General features: G+C 30.9%; 1 protein-coding gene across 1 annotated transcript; it reads right to left on the bottom strand.

Moving 5' to 3' along the window:
• Window positions 1-1,292: 1,292 nt before the first annotated feature.
• On the bottom strand, window positions 1,293-3,517 carry LOC18037581 (scarecrow-like protein 15). Its single transcript, XM_006427974.2, has one exon. It carries the CDS (start codon window positions 3,245-3,247, stop codon window positions 1,418-1,420), a length of 1,830 nt encoding a protein of 609 aa, XP_006428037.1. The 5' UTR covers window positions 3,248-3,517; the 3' UTR covers window positions 1,293-1,417.
• Window positions 3,518-18,780: the final 15,263 nt, after the last annotated feature.

Genomic DNA, 18,780 nt, shown 5'->3' with positions numbered 1-18,780 from the left:
AACTCTACTTGCTACTCAAATAGAGAAAAGAAAGTGGTTACCGAAAGCAAAGTAGAACCATGAGAGAAAAAAAGTGTTTTGTAGATAAAGGGAGAACGACGATTATTAGTATTTGTCTAATGGGTAGCAGAATTAAAGATAAGACAGGGCATTAGCTAAAGCCTAAACATGGTTTTGGCAGCATATCAGATTTGTGTTGATTGTGAAAGGATTTGGAAAGCACTAGCAAGATCGTGTGATTTCATGTCCTGTTGACGGTGTACTGTGTTTTGAAAATTATTTGAATTCGAGAGGATTGAAGTACCGTGTTAATTTTCTTCGAAACCTTCTTTAATTTTGTTGAAGGGTAAGTGAAATATGGAATTTTCTTTAGAGATTTGAATTTGACTTTCAAGATTAGAAAGTTTCATGCTCTTTAGCTATATCAGATAGCAACTTAAGGCGCTTGTCTACTTAAAAGTTTAATGGGAAACCTTCAGTGAAGATAGGATTTAGGATTCACAGCTTCCTATTGGTTACAGAATAACTGGCAAATTCTAGGAGCTCTAATTGCTGGGATCCGGGAAATGATAAGAGCTTGGGAATTGATAGAAACAAGAACTTGAAGGAACAAAACTGCAGTGCTACGGTTGTTATCCTTTATTAATTTCTGTAGCCATCACTGGGGTCTCTTCTTTGCTACCTAGTTCAGGTCCACGACATTAAATAAGACTAAGCTTGGGACACGACTACAACGCATCAGATGCATCAATGCATCAGAATTTTATGATAAAGATGGAAAAATCATGCACTATTTGATACAAAATTGGAGAGAATCAACGGTTATAAAAGAAGCTGCTGAGTACTAATAGAAAGAAATTGACACCATTCTTGGTCATAAACAATAAATATATGACATTAAATTTTCCTATTACTTTCTTTGTTTTATGTTTTATATCTACTGTCACATTCAGCTTGTTAGTTAATGTTGCACGTAAAATTGTTTTTTTCAATATGATCAAGTGCATATTAAAATAACACGTGAGGGTATTTGTCACACTTCTGCTGGCCATGCATGTAATCGCCACCATCTCGAAATGACCTTAAGGAAACTGTTAGCCGACATATATACAAATTCCAGTGAACGCAAACAATTTTCATTTCTTGAATTTCATAATTACATTTAAAGTTATCGAGGTGCCGTAAATTTATAAGTTGTTGTATAAAAAAAAAAAATTACGTATAATAAATATAATTTTTAAAATAATTTTATAAAAATAGTAAAGATATTATAATTTTTTTAACATACAAGTGGTAAATTAACTTAACTTTCAAATACTTAAAATTACAATTCCCTAATCTCTCTATAACAAAAAGGGCTTTAATGTAATTAAACATGCTAACAGAAGTGTATATTGTCCTAAAGCGGAGCCAATAACTAACACCTCCAAGCTGACGTGGCGACAAGGGCCCAATGATGCCAGCAGAGCACCAATTCAGCCTGCCGTTTCGCCACGTGGAACCCACCCACCTGGACCTTGGCAAGCAAACATTCTGCCAGAAAATCGGCAAATTGGCTCAGCTGAACTGGCCTCATCCCCGCGCCGGAAAACACCTCTCTCCACGGCGCCACGCGCCTCCCCGCCACCTCAACAGCCGCCATAATCTTCGGCCGAAGCAAATGCGTTTCAATCTTCCTCGCCCAGTCTCCGGCATTCATCGCAGCCGCAGCAGCATCGAGTGATTCAAACACCATCGTGTAATACTCAAGGCTGGTGACGAAGTTCCTCCGAAACGAAAACGGCGCCGTCGTCCCACTCCCAAAGTCCCCCCACGCTTCATTGTCAGTAAAAACGACGACGTTTGGAGAAATTCTGCGGATATCAGCGACAAAAGCCGCAACAGCCGCAGCGTTGTCAGTTGAATTTCCGCCCAGACGGCGAAATACAGTTGGAGATAAGACGACAGCTAATTTCTCACCGTCCATTAACTTAACCGCTTTGAAAGACAACATCTCGAACGACCGTGCGGGCACGAAGTCCACGTGGAGCCCTATCCTGAGTTCTCGCGCGAACTGAACGAGGTTGGCTTTGACGAGTCTTGTCTCGGTGACGTAATCATCGGGAACAACAGCCGTGATGCGAAGTGAAGTTGAGTAGTTAGAGTGACGGGCAGCCGCTGCTTTGTCGGCTATTTCTCTCATGAAAGAAGCGTACTGGCCGCCGAAACCGATGTCAAAGTCTATGACGTGAATCAACGGTGGCGATCCCGATCCGCGGTCGAGGAAGAGGGATTCGAGGAGGGCTTGAGTGGTTGTGAAGTGAGTGAACATGGGGATGGGTGAGATCGCAGTGAAGGCCTTGTAAGCTCTGACAGATTGAATGATCTCTGGCCAAGATGACGAGAGATGACTTGTCGGCCGAGTTAGCCCGTTGAGCAGGCTGAGGAGGAGTGAGCTGAGAGCTTCTTTGAAAAAGATCGCGGCTCTTTGGAGCGGCTTCCCTGCAGCAACTACTACTGGTGGTGAACCTACTAGGTTTTGACTGTGATTGAGGCGGGCCAATATCATCTGAGCCACTTGTAACTCGTTCGAGTCGAGGCACTCTGCAGCTCTGATAAGCTCTTCTATATAATTATAATCAAATTCAAACCCTCCGCCCAGGTTATTCATGACGATCATATTGTTGCCGTTGTTAGAAACTGCATCAGGATGATGATCAGGGAAGTTATTATGATATTGAGTTGTCGATGATGATAAGGAAACGACGTCGTCAGCTGCTGGAACATTGAAATTAGAACTAAAATTGAAATTAAAATCAGATTGCTGCTGATGATCAATGGAATCATCATCAGTACTGATCGGGTGGAGGTGTTGAATTTGTAGCTGTGGAGCAGCAACATCGGAAGAGCAGTCGTCATCTAAGCCGCCGAGGTCCTTGATGAAAGATTCCCAGTCCATGGTACGCAGCATATGCTCGTCCCTGTCCCACTCAGGTATAGGGCTCGGACTCCGGCGAAGTTCAAGAACCGATGTGGGTTCATAGCACTTGCTGCCGCTGTTCGCTGGGCTCGTAATATTTATATTATTGGTGGTATTGGGACGACGGCTGTGAATGTTATTATTATTATTATTACTAACACCGCCGATGCTTCTTGCTATGACGTTGACGCTGTTGATGATGTTGATGTTGTTGTTGTTTGGAGAAGAAACACGTTCTGGGCTCTGCTGGGATTGGCTGTTTTGTTGAGATTTTAGGGGAACTCTCATAGCTATCTATCTAGCAATAGCTTCTTCTGCTTTTGCTTTTGCTTATTGAGTGGTGTAGTTGTAGTTCTAGTAAACGTTTAAACAACTAAAGAATGATGATTGTGGCTTTTCCAGGGTTATGATTGTGGCTTTTTATCTTTGCGTGTGCATGGGTTTGCCGTTTGTGTGTGTGTGTGTGTGTGTGTGAGTGTGTATGCAAATGGTGGATGACACATGTATTGTCATACATGACCAACATGAATGGACACGACTGATCAGTCTCCTCTTTTATTTTCTCTTTCCTTTTGAAGCTTCTAAATCAAGCCATTGCTTTGTGGGATTCTTATATAGCTTTAGTTCCCTTTTTTTTTTTTTTCTTTTTTTCTTTTTGTGTGTTAACACAGTTCAGTTCTCTCTATGTATTGTACTAGCTATATCGTCCTCAACCGTTAATTAATCTCATATCATTAATAATATTTTGTAAGTATTATCAAAAACGGATTGGTTTAATTATTGAAGCTTTACAGAAAATACAAAAATGATGTATAGACTTATGTTATTAAATGGATCCATGCATGATACTACCGTGTTTTGGGAGATGCAAGGGAGAATAGTTTAAGATTCTAATTAGTTATCGAATTTTTTGGTACTCATATCTATGTACTTCTTCCGGATTTCGTCAAATCATCACATGGGTTTTTTTTTTTTTTTTGGGGTTAAATTATAAATTTTTCTAATGCACTACATCACTGATATAATTTTTATTATGATGATCTTTCTCTCTCATCATTCCTTGGAAACAAATTTGCATATTCTTGTAATTTTCAGATCGTTATTTCTCTCCAAATTTAAACTCAGACAACCAGTTAAATAAGTTTATTAATTTGAGTAACACTCCGTGAAGCCCGAGAACGAACAAATATATAATCACGGTAAAAAGAAAATACTGCTTGCATTTTCAAAACCCTCCATATGGAACTGAGTAGAATGAATGAAAAATGATAAACGACAGCCGCAACTCAAACCCCTTGAAGGACTTTTCTACCGGTAAAGGACAAACAAGTCAAAGAGTGAGCAGTGAAGCCCTATATGGACGGCCAAAAACAAGCACCACCAGCATTCTAGCAATTTTCAAATCATCGCTAAAGTAATTTGCGGCTTAAAATCCACTTTTTTAAGCTTTTACTCTCACATAGATTTCTAAAATTCTTCCCACATAAATTTCTAATTTCCCTAGCGTTTTCAACATTACCTTTGAGCATAAATGTATATTAAATCTATCAAAATGTACTCCTACAACTTCGCATATTATCAAAGTTTGTATATCATCCGTTTACTCTCGCTTTTTTTTTTTTTTCAATTTACAGTATGGATTCACTAAAAAATAATTGTAATATTTTCATTTCAAAGACAGAAACTCCAATCTTATGGTTCTGTAGATCTTTTGTTTTTATGAAAAGAAAAGATTCCATAGATATAAGTTTCTTTATACAATTAAGGTCCAACTAAGGTACATTTAGGGTACAATCAAATAATTAGAAAAATGACAAAATATAAATATTTAATTATACTCAGGCTGTAGAATATGATATCCCTGGTATTACATAATCACAACTTGTTACCAATTATTCTAATCTTTATAAAAATATTTGTAATATTTAATGGCTAACTATATAATTATGTATTTGTGTGTGTCATCTAATATGAGAAATTTTAGAATACATCTGTTGTATTACAACTAATTAATGCATGCATGACATGTGTAATTGAGTTTAATACAACCACCACTTGCATGATAGTTTACAAAATAAATACACACATGTCATGACATTATTTGCTGTTGTATAGCTGACATGATACAACAGATGTATTCTAAAATTTTTCCATCTAGTAGAGGCCGAAGATTTAAAATCTCATTCACATGAGTGTGGAAATGATTGGGTTGGTGTTAAGTAATTAATTGTGTGCACATGTAATTGTGCTCAAATCCGGATGGAGTTAAAAGACGGAAATTAATGTAATAAAATTCATATTTTTCTTATCTTTTAACTATATACTTTCTGTATTTTTAATGCTTGCTAGTCATATGCTTCAGCATGAGATTTCCTCTCGTTAGCCATTGATAACTTGTTGATTGGACTCTGAGGTTATTTTCTCAAACGTGATTTATGTTTTCTCATTCCTATAGAGAGAATAATTATGTAGCAGCTAGTTTGGCTAATTTGCACTTCGGTGTGATACTTTTTTCTTAATGAAGTGATCCATCTAGTGATATTCGAAATTTCTTTTCTCAAGATGCCAATAGTTTCCTTAAGTGTAAGTTCAGTCAGTCATGCTTATTATATGGTTTTTCTATCTTTTATTTTTCTTGCCTCTCCTTATAAACTTTTGGGCTATAGTTAGTTATTGTAAGGCGTAAAGCTCATTATGTACCCCTTAAATTCTCTATTTCTATTTCTATTTATTCTTTTTCTTTAAATTAATAAACGCCTTCTTTGAGGGTCCTATTTATTATTGTAATATATATATATGAAAAAAGAAAAAAGAAAAAAGAGCAGGTCTCTTGAAATGCTTGGTTGGAGGGAGTTACGTACCCAAAGTTATCAATTACTATCCGCACATGAAAACAGAACCCAAAAAAAAAAAAAAAAAAAAAAGGGGAAAAATCTAAAAAGTTGATGGAAATGTGGAATTCTAGTTGACAAGACAAGTGACCTCACAGCGGGTCCCACAGTTGACGTGGTAGTCAGAAAGTGTGAGTCGATTGGCCATTAATTTGGGACCCACATGCGTGGTAACTTTTGTCGGATATGCATGAATCACAAATCAGCGCGTAATAAACACGCCCACGTAGGATTATTATATCTACATTTGCCTTCGGCAGCGAAGTGAGAGAAAGCAAAATCGGAGAAGAGAATATGTTCTTCAATGGTGATAGCTACGAGCTATATACATAGATTTACAGATTTTTATACATTAATGCCTTTATTATTTAATATTTATTTCTTGATCTTTTCCATTTTTATATACCCAAAGCCTACACCTTTCTTTTTTCTTTTTTCTTTTTTCTTTTTATTGAACTTTACAAGAGAATTAAAGCTTTGCCCACCTCCAAAAAGATGTATTAGAGCCTTTTTTTTCCCTACTACAAAATATCAATAATATAAATAATATCTATCTCTATATTCTTTTGTGCGTTGTGTATCACTTATGTCACAATCAAGCTTATAGAGTTTAGTTTAGTTTAGTTCAATTTAGTTGTACTCTATTAATAAATATTAAGTTATATATGTATATAATTAAAAATACCCTACGGTTTTTTGCATGGTGTGAACACAATTTGTTTAAGGGATCCAATGCAAGTAATAAATTGCCAAATGCCAAATCGTTCAGTCTATGCGGGAATCAATGATTAACTTTTGAGTATATAATTATTGGTTCAAGTAACCTGTAAAGGATCATGCAAAGGTCCCCTTTGGCAGTCAATGGGGTTGTCGAAAGTATAAAGAAAAAAGTTTTGAAACCCTACAACCATTATCGTGAGATGTGTTTCAAGTTTGGTCCAGTCATTTTTAAGTAGCTTAATTATACTGATTACTCGTGTTTAAGTCTTAGAGAAGATAGGATTAAAAAATTAATTTAAATTTTATCTATTTCTTACCTTAGAAGGAAAAATATATATATATATATGAAGTCGCCAATGAAAAACCTTCAAGAATTAGTGTAAAAATTAAAAATATAGGATTTAGAAAATTCATGAACATGCATGCACTTTTTTTTTTTTTTGGGTCTATGCATAGATTCTAATAATATTAACATATTATATAAAAATAATTTGTTAATACACACACTATATATACTTAGCAAAGAACTTATCCATGTGTTTTTATTTATGTATTTTGTTTTTAGCTTGGAAAGGCCAAAAAAAATTAAATATCATATTATGTATATATATATTAAGAAATGATACGCAATCTAATTGACATCACATATTCCGAATTCCTACCACAATATTCTCTCAATCCGAAAAATTGAAAGAAACTAACCAATGTTTGCTTAACATCTTTAAGCGTGAAAAATGAATTTTTTTTCTTGAGGGCATGATTAACGTTTAAAGCAGAAGTATTTTTTGGAGAACATTTTTACAAGTCAAATACTTAGGAGTTAAGGCTAGAAAGCAGAGGAGGCCGAACGCGGTGGAAAAGAGAGAGAGAGAGAGAGAGAGAGAGAGAGGGCAAGTAGCTTGGAGCGCACAAAAGATGTTTTTGAGATTCTAATTGAAATGATTTAAGTGTAAAGATGAGTGTCCATCCATACACCCCACTCCCAAAAAGAGATTAAAAAAGCAAACCAAATGAAATGATAGTGGCTGGCTGGCGGATCTTCTATCTTCTGTTTCAAAAGCTACCGTTTATTGGGTCCTTTTCCAATATGGGGATCATTTAGGATACTTTGGGAAAAAAAAAGAAAAACCCTAGATTCAATTAGTTAATATATCTTTATTTACATTAAAACATGTGAAATAAACACACCATTTAAGAAATCCTAGGTTCTTATTAAGAAAGAAAATTTGCTTAATCAATATCAAGAAAAATAATAAACATTCACCACAAGGGCGATATATCAGTTTTCCATTAATATTAATACAATGTTTGTTGTTAACTAAAGTGTGATATTCAGGGGATCCGATAGTAGTACCTTAACCACAACTGTTGATATATATTTTCAAATTAATCCTAGATGAATACAATTTTAATTTTTTATACGTGGCAGTGGCATGCTCTCTCTCTCTCTCTCTCTCTCTCGGTGCTGTTTCGTGGACCACTATAATGGACTGCATAGTGACGATCAAATGTAATAATATATGTGGTCTAAAATGAAAGGGTTTGTGTGTGGGCCGCTCACTAAAAGGAATGCGACCTGACAAACCCAGATGGGCCAATTGGTTAAGAAGGAGTTCTCATAAATGGCCACACTCAACTGTCGTTGGAGAGTAATTATAATGAAGGATGAAATATGCATACGAGATGGTCCAACTTAATACATTTGAAATGCGCAGCACCTACAAAGTCAAATCTTTTAAGTAAATTCCAAATTTTAGTAAATGTCCAAAACAACCTTGCATCTATAATTAAAAGATACTTCGCACTGAAGTGAAAAGCAGCCTTTTCTTAATTTTCTTTTTTTTTCTTCTTTCTTTTGTCCTATTTGTTATTAAAGGAGTGATGGAGTTTTATTTGCTTTTTTTATGCATACCATCGAACCATTTATTTTCTCAAATGTTTGGTAGAGTGATTTTTTAAGTAATTCTTTTTTTAATCTAACCATCAAGTTCGAATTGCAGAGAAGATATGAAGTTAAAAAATTAATTTAGAGTTTATCTATCCTCCTATTTTTTTTTTTTAAAAAAAAATAATAATACATAAGCCATTTGTTTTAAATTGTAAAACAAGTAAAAAAATTTGTTGCAAAATTATCTTATTGTTTAACAAGCATCTGCTTGATTTCTTCTTTTAATATTGTTATTTTTAAGATATTCTTGTCATATATACTTTTAATTTCCACATTATGTTTCTTATATTTTGGTAGTACTTATAATCTTATTTGTCTCACACCTTTATATATAGGGTGGGGCTATTTGAACCCACCAAACTACTCATTAAACCCACTTTCTAAATAAACTCATTTTCAAATTTTAAATTTTACTCAATAAACCTACTTAAGTACCTAATGTACCCTTATTGAACCTAATTTTTATAATAGTATTGATTTTACTCATTAAACCTATTAAATTCATTTATAAACCCTTGATAAATATTTCACAATTTATTATTATTATTATTATTATTATTATTATTTAAGAAAGTTTTTGCCTTTTGCCCAAGCTTCTCCAACTGGAGGTGAGATTCCATTGATGCTGAAGTTTAGAATCCGATCAAGAGGAGAAGTTGTGGGAAAGCTGGTGAAGATAGCACACAAGAAGAAAATCTCCCACCCTTTAGTCATAGACAATCTCACCACCAAGCCCATCAAGTTCAAGAAGAATGTATGCACAAATGATTGATCAGACTGAAAGTTGATTGATGAGTTATTGAGTTTATATCAGATGCTCATGTTTTTTTTTGTTTTGTTTTTGTATTTTCTAGATTGTAGGCCTGGGTTTCTTCCACTTCATAAGAAAAAAATGAGATGTATTCATATGTATTCCTAATTCAAACTATTGTCAATTTTGTTTTGTTCCTCCATAAAAACTCTTGATTGATTATGATTTAACGAAAATATGATTAGGGTTTGATAAAACTGTATTGAATATAAAGATGGGTTCAAAAAGTAAAATTTGTATTTTTATTTTTTATTATATTTTAATGTCCATAACTGTAATTTAATTTAGAGGTATTTTAATCATAAAAAAATATTTTCAAAATTAAATTTAATGATGGGTTCAAATAGCCTTGCCTTTATATATATATATATATTTATGAAAATGTGAAATAATCCTTGGAAATAACTCCTTTAGCCCAAGTAAATGGCCTTTGAAAGCCAAACTTTCTTCCAAGCCAAGCCCATAACATGAACTTGTGCGAATTAAGTGACAAAGTAGCAGCAGCGGTGTCAAGCGCACACAGCACTTTGAGTCGGTGTGCATGAATTTGATCTTCAAACCGGCAAAACCACATTGATTGCGTGTCTACGTTACAATCGTATCGTCAACTCCTGCACTAATCCTTGAAAACCCTACGTTTTCACTTATATATACTTAAAAGTTTTTCATTATTCACCTCTCATGTACATAATTATATCATAAATTACGGGTACAAAATATAAAATTCAAGGATGAAACCAAGAAGTTAATCTTTTCAATTAATAACTTTTGGAGTTTTGACTGACAACTAAATTGTAGTGATTCTCGCAATAAATTCAAGGTAATGGTTATGGTGGAGTTATTTTATCGTAAAGCACTGTCTTATAACCATAAGATTAAAGTGATAAATAACTATTAAAAATAAGTTATTGTTATTATTGTGTGTTTATCAGTAGTGTGCTAAATTAAAAAATTGCCCTTTGATCTTGGATACATCTGTTTTTAACACAATCATTCAATTTATTATACGTCATGTGCATGGCATATTTCTTCTGTTCTTGTTAAAAGTTATGCATTTAAAGTCTTTCTTGCAATTGATTATTAAAAAAAAAAAAACAATTGATTCAAGTCTTTCTTGCCAAGAGAAATAAAGATGGCACTAGAAACTGGGGGCAAGTTTATGGATTGAAACAGAGAATATTGTTCTTGGAAAATAAAACGACGAGCAACTCCATACCAAGGCATATGACGACAAATGCACCCTCCACTCTCTGTTTAATTTCTTTTTCTTTTTGAAATATTACATTTTACTAATTTCAAAAAATAAAAAAAGAATTATATTTTCTTGATATTACAATCCGACGCTAACTTTGATTAACCCACATCACAAAATTAGCTTTGTTCAACAGAGCACATATTGTATATGTTAGCATCTGCTCACAAATGAAATATTGGTATATGGATTAAAATTTGACAGGAATAACCTTGATCAAGATAATGTCAAAGCTTGGAGAAATTTACTGTAACAAATAGTTAAAAAAAAAAAAACATCTCCCCATGTTTGGGTAATAATAAGAATCGCATTAAATTGCAATTCAATAATAGATTATATTAGATTTGAAAAATTATAATTGTTTAACATTAAGGGCGAGTTTGGTAATGCTGTAACTTTTAGCAGTGTTATAAAAATAATTAGTTATGAAAAAAAGTTGTTAAACGTTTAGTACAATTTATTTTAAAAATTGTTGTGCGTTTTAAAAGCAGTTGTATGTATTTAGTAAATATTATAGTTAAACCGTTGTAAGAATGTAAATGAGTGATTAGACATAACATTAGAGTAACATTTATTTAAACATGTATATAAAATGTTTTTATTGTTTACACATAATTATTGACAACTAAAATAAATATTTAGTATTATCAAATTTATTTTTTATTTTTTTCTCTCAATATAATTGGTGATAGTAATATTCTCATTAAAGTTAATAATTTTATTTCCTAAGTAATAAAGATAATTTTGAGTTTTTTTTTATAAATATTATGAGGATATAAATTAATTGTATTAAGTATAGAAGTGATTTTCAAATCAGATTTTGAAAAGTTACTCATTCCCTTCTTTTCAAAATCTATTGTAGAATGGAGTGATTTTGCCAAAGTGATTCCTCAAAACTATTACCAAAACTAAAATTAATTTTGGATTTTTGCCAATAAAGAGATAATTAGATCAAGATTATGTGAAAATATGTATTTATCCTAAATTTGTGTTAGTCAATTTTCTTAAATCTTATATTTAACGGGCTGAGAATCTAAAAATATCAAATATTTCAAAATTACCACGCCAAGGCTTTTTTTTTTTTAGTAAATATTTGTTTAACATGTTTGCTCTACTTTTCAATACGTTATAAATTAAGACACAAATTTCGTAGATACAGTGAGGCTTGTGATCGATCGATAACAAGAAATTTGCAAATTAAAATTTGTGGTGACATGCAATTTTGTTGTAAGATTTCTCCAGAGAAGCTGAGAAAATATACAGGAGAGAGCCAATATACAGTAAGGTAGTGTTTACTTTCTGGAGTGGGAGTGTGGAGTGTGGATTCCTCCCACTCCAGTGTTTACTTACCTTAAAAAAAGGGGAGTGGGAGTGGGAATCCGTGGGTCCCACTTAATTTTGGAGTGGGGAGTGGGATTCCCACTCCCATTGGGAGAAGTGGGAGTGGGAATCCACTCCCCCTCTTCCAATTTTATCCTTATAAAAATAAAATAAATAAATAAATTTTAATAAAATAAATAAATAATATTTAATAAAATAAATAATATCATATTTAATAAAATAAATAATATCATATTTATTAAAAATAATAATTATATCATATTTATTTTATTAAATTTAATAAAATAAAAATAAATAAATATTATATTTAAATTAATAATATTAAACATTAATTTTAATAAATATTAATTAATTATTTAATAATAATAAATATTTTATTCTAAAAAAATATTAATTTTGTACTATATTATCAATAATAATATTTCATTTGTGTTGTTATTATTAATAATTTTTATTCACATAATTTAAATTAAAATTAATAAAAAATTATGATTTACATAATTAAGAATATTAGTAATTATTATTAATTTATAAATATAATAAAATATTTATTTTATTTTCCAAATATATTTTTTATTAATTTTTTAATTACAAATTATAATTCTGTACATAAGGATAAAATTATAATTTAAAATAATTTACTCACAATCCAAGACAAAGTAAACAAATAATTAGGATTCTAATTGACAATCCATACTTTTATTTAGTCTAAGTAAACACCCTACTCTCACTTCCACTCCACACTCCTAATCCAAGGATTCCCACTCCTCAGGATTCTCACTTCAATCTAAAAAGTATGCTGCAAAAGTAAACGCAGCATAAATGGATCATTAATGTTTGACAAAGGTACGAGATCATCAATATTGAAGAAACAAATATAAAATAAGATTAAAAAACTTCAATAGAAAATTTAGAGATCTCAATAGAAGGTCGTCAATAAATACACAGAGGCAGGTGTCTCTCTCACAGCGCTAGAGATACAAAGTGGCAGGTGAAGTGAAATAAACACCACCCACCAAACCAAAAAGCAAACAATAACACAAGAAGCAGAAGCTAGAAGCTAGAAGCAAGAAGCAAATGGAAAGGTCAGCAGAAGAAGAGAAAAGAGGAGAAGAAGCATATTCCTTATACAGCCCATGTTACTTAGTTGAACAGCTTATCAAAGCTTTGTACAAGTGCTTAGGCAAAGATACTCAACAAGCAGACGCTGATACAACTCCGGCTTCTGGGGCAGAAACACAAATGAAAGCAACTGTAATATCATTAGTATTCTTTTATTTTTCTCTCACTTTCTTTTTTATTTTCTCTCATTCCAAACACTAAAAATAAATTTTGGTTAATTTAATGCATATATATAGGAGGAAGAGTATGCAATGGAATCAACAATGACGAGGGCATTAAGAGTTATAAAAAGGCCACCGCGGCCACCGGGCAGCTCTGGAGGAGGTGGCCAAATCAACTGATCGTCTTCTTCATCTTAACTTAAATCAACATGCATGTTTGATTTCTAGGTTTTTGAGACTGCAGATTTTCACATATTTGTGATTTTTTTTTTTACTTTTTTCTGTACTGAGTTAATTTAGCTAGGATGCTATATAGTTTATGTGTTTTTGTACATGTATCAGCTAAAATAATTGTTAAATTTCTAAATCATTCACTTGTTCTGTTCGATGATCATGCTTCGATTTCATTGTCAATTTCATCGTCATGCACCATTTGCGCATCCATCAAATGGAAATATAGTTAATTAAGAAATTGGGCCAAACTTGATTTTTAACGTTGAAGAAATATTCCAAATCTTTGTGCGTGTATTTTATTATTATTATTTTGGGTTTATTGATATTGATTAAGCTTAATTCCTAGTCCTTAATTGAAGATAATTATTGTGGTTATAATGAGTCAACTCGAATCGGTTACGTTCATTTATTTTTTCAGTTGATATATAAACTTAATTAATTGATGAAATCTTTTAAGATGGTAACGAGAATCCCATGACGTGTTGAAAAGAGATTTAATTTTTATTTATATAATCGTTTAAAAAGAAAGCGATCGGTAACTTGGGTTTTTAAGCTCACAATTCATCATGCATAATATTAATTTTTCATAAGTCAATACATATCAATTAAATTTTTTAAAAAGAATCATCATATACGATAATTAAGTCTCGTTACTTCCCTTGACTAGATATCAATTTTTTAATTAATATAATTACCTCCATCATCATTTAATTACTTGAAAAAACAATATTAATAAGGGGCAAAAATATGATCGCATTTATCTCAAATAGTATATACATTAAGAGGATCAGAAAACAGTGCTCAAAATAAATTATGCATTTGTATTTGGATGTTTCCTCGTTGTCTTGAGTTCATTGGACACACCTAATCAAGAATCAAATTGTGTCACAATCATTTCAAGTAAGATTCTCTTTGTATTATAAGCCAAAAAACACGAACACATGATTTTGTTTTGAAACTACAAGCTCATGTAATATTATATTTGGCCCATTGTATTTATCATCATCATCATTTTGGGTTTAATGATATTGATTTAGCTTATCTTTCTAGTCATTAATTAAAGATAATTACTGTGGTTATCTTGAGTCAATTTGTATCGGTTAAAGTCATATATTTTTTAGTGGATATACAAATTTAATTAATTGATAAAACTTGTTGAGATGGTAACGAGAATCCTATTATGTGTTTTAAATTAGATTTAATTTTCATTTATATAGTTTAAAAAGAAAGAGATTTGCAACTTGGATTTTTAAAGCTCACAATTCATCATGCATAATATTAGTTATTGATATATATATATATGATGATGATGATGATTAAGGCTCGTTACTTCCCTTGATTAGATATCAAATATGTATAATTAATTACCTTTCACCATTTAATTATCTAAAAAACATGACTTAAGAAACAAAATCAATACGGGACATAAAAATGATCAAATAGTATATATTGAGAGGATCAGAAAACAGTGTTCAAAACTATACATATTTGGATGTTGTCTTGAGTCTTGATTCATTCGACAAAGCCTAATCAAGGATCCAATCGTGACATGCACAATCATTTCAGGTAAGATTATCTTTGTATTATAAGCCAAAAACACAAACATAAGATTTTGTTTGAAACTACAAGCTCATGTCATCACCCAATTTATATTTGGTCTTTTGCATTAGCAATTTAGATTTTGATTTGATTTTTGAAATGGATTTAATTAATTACTCCCTCTTTAATTACTTGATTAGTTTCTGCCACAAGAGTTTCAATCAACTGAGCTATCTACAGATGTTGTCTTGCTGATTTTTTTTTTCCCCCCTTTAACACGGTTTTTATGTAACATCCAATTAAATGATATCAAGGTTTACAGAGTTTAAAAGTTTAAATTTATTTTGACCAAAAGAAAATATATTTATATTTTAGTTTATGGAATTATTAAAATAATCTTAATTTTCTATTATTTCATTATAAAACATGATTTTCTAGTTAACAAGTTATAAGTCTGGACGAATTTTATCTGATCTTAGATGATTTATAAGAAAGTTCATAATTAATTAATTTCTTGGTTTTAGAATTACAAAAAGAAGCTTTTGGATTGATATAGCAAAATGAATTAATAAATTACAAAGCAAATGCATAAAAAAATGTACAAAAAAACATGGCGGCAAATCAAAGATAGAGGGGAAGTAGGAAAAGGGCCCTCCAAAAACAAGAAGCAACCACCGATGGTTTGAAACTAATTGATATTGTGGCCATAGATTTTGGAGAATGTAATGATACATAATTTTTTTTTTTTTTTGGAAAAGGTATATTTTGTTGGCAATTGCGATATGACATAAATCTTATTTGAAATTGAGGTGTTGTAACTTTTAAACGACGACTGGAAAAATAAATACAACTATGAAATAAAAGTCGATATTATCTAGTGAATATAATTTTTTATAATAATTTTGACAAAATTAGTAAAGATATAATAAAATTTTCATTATACAAGTATAAAATCAAATTAACTTAGTTTTCAAGTTACAGTAGTTAGTGCTTACTAAATACTTTAGTGCCATATCTTTTAAGCTATAACTATCCAATTTCAATCTCAAACGGCCATATAAATTATTGATTTTCTCCAATATTTCGAAATAATATTAGTTTTTTTTTTTACCAAAATTTATAAAATTTTAATGAGGAGATTTTGAATACAAATGAAAACATTCTTACTTATGCTGCATATTTCAAGACGAGGAAAATTAAGAATTTTGTGAGTGTTAGTATCCTTTCCAAACACTCACAAATTTTGTGCCTTATAAAACAAAATTAGTAATATATGACCAAACAGTAGACTTTGCAAGAAAAAACACAATTATTTTGTTTATATTAATTATCAGGGTAAATAGGATAAATATTTATTTAGACCCTATATTTTGAGTTAAATATCCATCTAGTACTTATATTTTGAAAAATAATTCAAGATATCCCTACTTTTTATATTATGTGACACTTTTATCCTTATTTTTTGTACTCTTAGAGTAATACACTTACTAAAATATTGAGGACATTAATTAATTTATCCATAAAAAAAAATTTAATCAGAAAATATATTAATTTTTATTTTACTTTAAGTGTGAATTTGATAAATTAACATTTTTCCTTTTCATAAATATCCCAAGAATATTATTATAAAGTTATTGCTGTAAAAACGAAGAAAGAAAAAATTAAGGCAAAAATGTCATATACTTAACATAGGAACATCTTAAAGTATTTTTTAAAATTATAAGACTAAACAGACTTAATTCAAAATATAAGGATTGAACAAGTATTTATCCCTTAATTAAAATAAGACGATAAGACAGACAAGGAACTGAAATATGGTTGGTACATTTTCATCTTACGCAGGAATCAGTTAAAAACAGTTGAAATCAAGTTAGCATGACAAGAAAAAACAAAGAGGCTGATTAAAACAGCAACTTGTAGATCCAATTTCTCCCTCCTTGGGTCACCATTTGTAATGACTAAGAGCCTGATTCATTTTTTTGGGGATTTTTTTTTTAGTGAACGTGTCAGTTAATTAGAAGGAAATCAATATAACTAGATTAATTCAAGGAGATCTAAACTTCTAAAATAAATATTGATTATTCGAGAAAAAAATATAATTGCAGTAAATAACAATCATTCAATATTTTTCATTATGAATTATAAATATGTATACAAAGAATCATAGTCCAGCTATCTTCTTAATAAAAGAAAAATAAAAAAAGAGCTACATACTAACCACAGTAACCACAAAAAAAACTCCCAAAAAACAACAAAAGGCTAACCCAATACTAAATAATATTTTAGTTTATTAAATCAAGTAAAATAAACTGACTAATACAAATAAAATATTTAAATGAACTGATGAACGCATCATTTTCTCTCACTTTTTTTTTTCTTGTTTCCTCTCAATCCAAACAATAAAAATATATTTTGATGATATTTAATGCATTTAAGAGGAAGTGTATGCCATGGAGTCATGCACTTCTGCATCTATATCAAATAGAAACATGGCGCCAAAATTGATACCTAATGTTGAGGAAATTCCACTTTCCTTTTTATTAATTTTTCTTGTTTTATGATATAATACTACTGATTTTTTTTTTTTTTGTAGTGATAAATGAGCAATGCCGATGAAAATTGTTTAATTAATATTATTCATTTTCCTCTAATTTAGCTTATTAAACTTTTTTTTTTTTATAAATAGTTTATTCAACCTAAAACGCCGAAAATATGTATAATTGTTTAGGTGAAGAGAGACCTACAGAAGAAAATTTGTGTTTAATTTTAACTTGATCCCCACGCTATCAAATTTCCTAAAAATTAAATGTCTTTGCAAAGGAAGAATTGCATATTAGATAACATGAAAACCAGAATATTTCTTGTGCTTTTTTTTTCATGAATTATTATTTTTATTTTAATATCATGCATTACATATTTTGAAGGCAGAAATTCATATTTTTATTCGTTTGTCGACTTGCAACAGCGAATGAGGTTGGCTCACGTTCTTTTTGCCGATTCATTTCCACCAACTGAAAAATCACAATCATGATGATGATGGACTAACAAATTTGGAGGTAAGCTCTTATTCGCTTAAAATATTTATACAAGTTGATTTCTTCATTTTTTTTTTCTGAAAAACTAAAATATTTTCAGGTTTAAATTTTGAATAGCAGAAAGTTATAAAACTAATTTGAACATATGTAGATAAAAAATGATTTTAAAATGTTGGAGGAAACTAAGCCATCAATTAGTCAAGATGATAAGCACATGCAAGAAAAATTAGCAAGAAGAAAAGAATCTGGAGCAGCCAAAATTATGTGGAGGAAGCCAAGAAAATTGAATGAAAAATAATGATCCTAGAGGCTTCCTAATATAGATGAGCTAGTCTAGTTTGAGGATTAAAATCCTACTTTCATAAGGTAAGGATTGAGAAAGAAGATTTTGATCCAATTTAAGAAAGCATCAATCTTAAATCACGTAGAAGAACAATAAGTAAGGATAATCTAACGCAAATAAGTCATGAATAAAAAAAAGAAAAAAAGAAAAAAAAAAGAAAGAAAAAGAATGAGATGCATGCTAATTTTTTGAAACAAAAACAAAGTGTAGATGAATGAATGTTGAAATTAAATTGGGAATGAACGGGATGGAATATTTGGGTTGTAAATAAATAGTCAAAATCAAGTTTACAAAATACATTATCTGTCCTTTTTATGTTCTGAGCTTGATGAAGAAGAATTCTCAGAAGTGGAATCAAGACCTAAACACTTAAGAAAAGCAAGCCTGAAATAGTGGCAGGGATGGTAATTTATATTGCTTGCTT

This window comes from Citrus clementina, unplaced genomic scaffold (genome assembly GCF_000493195.1).
Source record: "Citrus clementina cultivar Clemenules unplaced genomic scaffold, Citrus_clementina_v1.0 scaffold_7, whole genome shotgun sequence".
Taxonomy (NCBI): Eukaryota; Viridiplantae; Streptophyta; class Magnoliopsida; order Sapindales; family Rutaceae; genus Citrus; species Citrus x clementina.
This window is presented reverse-complemented; position numbering and strand designations above follow the sequence as displayed.

What these genes read in the sequence shown, in the direction of transcription:
- LOC18037581 (XM_006427974.2), bottom strand. Translation starts at nt 3,247, where the DNA reads ATGAGAGTTCCCCTAAAATCTCAACAAAACAGCCAATCCCAGCAGAGC.